Raw genomic sequence first — 4,964 nt, 5'->3', positions numbered from 1 at the left:
GGCGCGGGGCTGCTGGCGCTGTCGGAGCAGACGTGCAGGTGCTTGAAGAGGGAGCGGTGTGTCCGGAAGCGCAGCAGGCAGTTCTCACACCTGGGGGGTTGGGGAGGCACCCTCAGTGGTGGTGCTCCCTCCACATCACCCCCACGACGATCCCTCCACACCACCCCCATTCCAACCCCGGGGGCTGCCGCTGGGATCGGGGTCTGTGGATGTGGGAGCCCACGTGCTCAGGGCTCTCTGGGATCAGCCAGGTGACCCCAGGGAGGAAGTGGGATGGGAACAGGGACCAGAGGGACTCACTTGAAGTAGCGGTTTGGCTTGTAGTGCACCTTCATGTGGGCCATGAGGTCCTGCATGCTGGGGAAGGTCTCGGTGCAGCCCAGCGTGGGGCAGTGGAAGGTTTTGCCTGAGTGAAGCAATTCAGAGGTAGGGATTGAGCAACATCCCAGCTGGGAACAGCCCCACTGGTAGGTCTGCAGCACTTCCCACACCACCCTCAGCTCCCACCTCCTAGAGGTACCAGCACCAGTGCTGCCTCTGCTTCGAGCCCCACTCTGCCCCCTCCCAGACAAAAAAAGGGGCATGTGGGGTGTCCTGGCCTTACCTTCGAGGGACTGTGTGGGTCTGTAGTGGACCTTCAGGTGGTCCATCAGCTCCTGCATGCTGGGGAAGGCCAGTTTGCAGCCGTAGCTCGAGCACTGGTAGTGCTTCCCTGGAAGGAGACAGATCCGTTGGCCTCATTCCTGCCCTGGTTGTCACTGTTCCCTCCCCGGGGCAGGGCTGGGGCTCACCTGGGACAGGTCTGCGCTTCAGGGGCCGCAGGTCCTGGGCTGGGGTCCCTCCGGCCACCAACATCGGGGCACCGGGCAGAGCCACCTCGCTGCAGCCTGTCGGGAGAGACCATGAGACAGTGACAAGGCTCAGCCCTGCCCAACCACCTCCCTCTGCCCTCCTCCCTCCCTCAAAAATAGGGGGGCAGCCAATGGAGGGTATGGGAGGTGTGGCTGAAGGGGGCTGGAGCCCTCCAGGGTGTGAGAGTTGGGAGGGGCTTTCCTGCAGGAAAAGTTGTTGATGTGGAGGTGAAGCCTGGTGGTGACTGGGACACACTGGGTGATGCCAAGTGTTCACCTGGGCCCATCCCTGCATACCTGGGCCATCCCTGCACACTCATAGAATCACAGAATAGGGTGAGTTGGAAGGCACCCACCAGGATCACCGAGTCCAACTCCTGGCCCTGCACAGGACACCCCAAGAATCCTGTACGTCCCCTGTACACCTGTGCATATCCAAGCACATCCATGCACACCTGTGCACATCCCCATGGCGCTCCCAGCCACCTCTGGGGCGGGATGTGGCCAAAGAGACCTCACAGCAACGGAACCAAAGGCTTCTCCTCCTGCTCCTGCCCCGACTCCTCTCCCCACCCCCTACCCCGTGGTACAGGGGACTCACCTGTCCCCTCTCCACCGTATTTACCCCGCAGGGAGAAGGTGGGCACAGCCTCGTCCTTCTCTGTCTTCATGGCCTGGCGGTGCAGGGCACGGGGTGAAGGATGTGCCCACGGAGGCTCCTCCTGGTGATGCTGCACCGAGAGCAAGGGTGAGAGGTCAGATTCTCCTCCTCCTCCCCTCAGTGCCCTGTGGTCCTGAGACCAGACCTCCCACCCTGGGGACCAAGCCAGCAGGAGATCCCAGCTTCAAGGGGCCTTGGAAGTGTCTGCTTGGGGGGGCTTTGGACTCGGAGCTTCATTGTCCCCTCCTGCTTCTCCCACCCCAGGGTGATCCACAAAGTCCCCAAAGGCCCCCTCGGCTGCACAGCCCCCTCCAGGCATTGCCAGGATCCTGCTTTGTTCCCAGCCCATGGCATCTGTATATCCAAAAATTCCTCCCAAACTACAGGCCAAGGCATGGCTGAAGGAATTGCTGGAGCTGCTTCAGCCCCTCCCTGCTCCCAGCTGGGCTGGGGGATCTCACTGGATGTTCCTCCCACAGTTCCAAAGGGTTTTCCAGCCAAGGGGAGCAGCAGGTTCCACTGCATGACCAGGAGATGCTGTTTGGCATGTGGGGACAGTTCCTGGTCACCAAAATTACATTGGCTTGGCCTCAGCACACCTTGGCACGAGGCTTCAACATGGAAAAGCCAAACACTAATTCCCAGTGAGAAGGATCCAAAAAAAGCCCACACTTTGGGAGATTTCTGAATAGTGTCTTAATGTCGAAGTGAAAAAGGAAATAATAATAATGGTAATAATAACAGTGTTAATAAATAATAAGCAATTATTAAAATAATGACAAAATTATAAAATAATAATAATAAAAATGGTAAAAATGCTGATAATGATAATAAAGCTGATAATGATAATAATAGTAGTAATAATAATAATAATAATAATAATAATAATAATAATAATAATATCATCAGTGCTGAGGCTGTGGAGTGGCTGCCACGAGCACATTGGCCATGATTTAGAAGGTCAATATTTCCCCAAGAGCTCAATGACTCCTGAAGGAAGCATCTCCCTGGGGATCAGCTCTTCCGGATGGTGCATCCCATCCCTCCCAGCCTTGCCAGACCTTCCCGCTATCATCTGCTCCAGAGGCATTCTCCCAGCTTTCAGCTCTGGGGGGTCTCACCCAGCAGGGCTCAGCCTGGCCAAGCCAGGCTCAGCAGCTGTTCCTGCAGCACCCAGCACACTGGGACTGCGGCCCAGCGGGCAACAAATCAGAGGGGGGGGGAAACCTATGTGGGATTATTCCTGTGGCTGCCCCCAGGCTCCAGGCTTTTTCTGGGGGTTGTGTTGCTTTTTTTGTTGTTGTTTTCTCAGCTCGGTGGCTTTGGGATGGAATCAGCACCGAGGCCGGGCTCAGTTGGCCATGGAGCAGAGAATGTGGGGCAAGACTGGGGCTGATCATGTCCCAGGAGGGGAAATCCAGCCCTGGCTGGAGGGGATGCTCCGTCTCCATCCTTCATCTCTGTGTGACTGTGGGTAAACACTGAGCAGAAACTTCACAGCAGCTTTGATGGAGCTTTGTTTTATCAGGGGGAAATGCAGTTTTTGCTGGGAAAAAAAGTCTTGGGAATCTTCTTCTGTGGCAGAAATCACAAAAAGGGTCGAGGTGGCACTGTGTCTGCCTGCTCAGGGATGTCTGTCCCTGAAGTGTTGGAGCTACGGAGCTGCTGGAGCATTTCCTGGCAATGTCAGTCCTTGAGATCAGTGAACCAGCTTCCTGCTTCCCTGCTGGAATCACTGGCTCTGGATCAATCCTGGCTGCCACTGCCTGGATTGACAGCCCCCAGGGCATAGATGGCCACCAGACAAGCCATTTAAAGGAGCAGGACACCCATGGCACCAGGAGCTCAGTTGGAGCACAAGGAAGTTTTTCCAAGAAACCAGGAAATTCTTCCTCAGCAGCATCGCAGCAGGGCTGTCAACTCCTGGGCAGGGAGCTCCTGGTGCTCCAGGGTCAAACCCAGCAGTGCCTTTGGACGTTGGAACCCCCCTCCTCTCCCTCTTTGACGCCTCTCTCCATTTCCCCGTTACAGGCAATACCCCAGTGATGCATTTTAAGCTGATTTTTTTCCACTGGGAAAATGCCTCCTGAGCAGATGCTATGGGCAGATCCCATGAGGCCAGGCAGGATGGACACAGAGGACACAACAGTGGCACTGCAGCATTGCGCTGGGCTCAGCCCAGGGATGGGTTTTTGGGGAGCAGGTGGCACCTGTATCATCTTGCTGTCATTTGTCACCTCCCATGGGACAGTAGCCAACACTTCCCATCCTCCAGGACCTTCTGTTCTGCAACCCTGAGAGCGACACTCTGGTCCAGGAGCCGCTGACCTGCCACTGTCCCTAGTGACCTCCTGTGGCCACCAGAGATGTGACTCCCCCAGAGACATGATTCCCCCAGAGATGGGACGCCCCCAGAAATGTGATTCTCTCAGTGATATGACTCCCTCAGAGATCTGACCCCCCTCAACACCAGTGCAAACCTGCCCTGGAAACCCAAATCCCAGAGCCACCTGTCACTGTTCCCAGGGTTTTCCTGCCACAGGTTCAGTCTCCCCAAAACCCCACTGACACCAAACCCCCTCACTCCAACCCCTGCAGTGAACAGGGATCCCAAAAAATCCTTTAAGCCATGAGGGTGAGCAGGAGGCTTTGCAGCTGCTGGTCACCCCGAGCAGGCTCTGTTGCTGAATCAGTGAATAATTAATACAGCTCATCTCCCTCCAACGATCCGGGGGGGTTTATCCACATCCCCAAGACTTCTATAAACCCACCCAGGGAGGATAAACGGGTCAAATAATCCGATTTGAGCATCTCTGTGTGCGCTCTGAGGCCAGAGGATGAGGATGAGGAGGATTCCCCAAGCGTCTCCTACAAGACAAAGGCTGGGAACAAGGGGCTCATGTGATCGCGCAGCCAGCGAGCGAGGAGGGAGGAAGCTCCGGCTGTGCCAGCGGCAACGGCTCCTGCCCGTGCCACCAGCCCCCACCACCGGGTTCAAACCCACGTCCTACATTAAAATACACATTGTGAATCCTTCTGGTGCCTTCAGATATCACAAGGAGCCCTCAGAGAGTTGGGGTGTTGGTGGGGGGAAAAAGCTCTGGGTGTTTTCGTGGTGTTGTGATACCCGACACGACGTGGGTGCCCTAATCCCGGTGTGGGCTGGGGCAAAGCCTCTGCCTTGGTGTTTTACACCTCCCAGGGTGTTTTCCCTGCTTTCCAACTCAGAGAATCTGCCTGGAGAGCCTGTGGAGCTCACCCTGAGCCCAGTGACAGCATGGGCATCCACGGGGATGAGTGCTGAGTCTCACGCGTGGCCTCGGTGCCACGTCCCTGTGGTGGATGTGGGGGCAGCTCAGCTGAGGCCTTTCTTCCTGCAAATCTGCTCTGGGCAGCCCAGGGGTCCCTGCCATCCCCCCCCAGCTTGCTTCATCCCCCCAGGCCGCTCTAAG

General features: G+C 56.5%; 1 protein-coding gene across 1 annotated transcript in view; it reads right to left on the bottom strand.

Moving 5' to 3' along the window:
- The window catches only part of ZNF414 (zinc finger protein 414), a 4,235-nt gene extending 2,623 nt beyond the window's left edge, over nt 1-1,612 (bottom strand). Inside the window, exons 1-5 of the mRNA XM_029964311.1 lie at nt 1,453-1,612; nt 792-887; nt 605-712; nt 301-406; nt 4-90 (exon numbers count right to left, since the gene is read on the bottom strand). Coding sequence (XP_029820171.1) covers nt 4-90; nt 301-406; nt 605-712; nt 792-887; nt 1,453-1,522 — 467 coding nt within the window. The 5' untranslated portion in view covers nt 1,523-1,612. The remainder of the gene's footprint in view (nt 1-3; nt 91-300; nt 407-604; nt 713-791; nt 888-1,452) is intronic.
- Between the last annotated feature and the right edge of the window lie 3,352 nt (nt 1,613-4,964).

This window comes from Manacus vitellinus, unplaced genomic scaffold, assembly GCF_001715985.3.
Source record: "Manacus vitellinus isolate BGI_N305 unplaced genomic scaffold, ASM171598v3 scaffold_107_pilon, whole genome shotgun sequence".
NCBI classification, from domain to species: Eukaryota; Metazoa; Chordata; class Aves; order Passeriformes; family Pipridae; genus Manacus; species Manacus vitellinus.
Note: the sequence above shows the minus strand (reverse complement) of the source record. Positions and strands in the feature narration are given on the sequence as shown.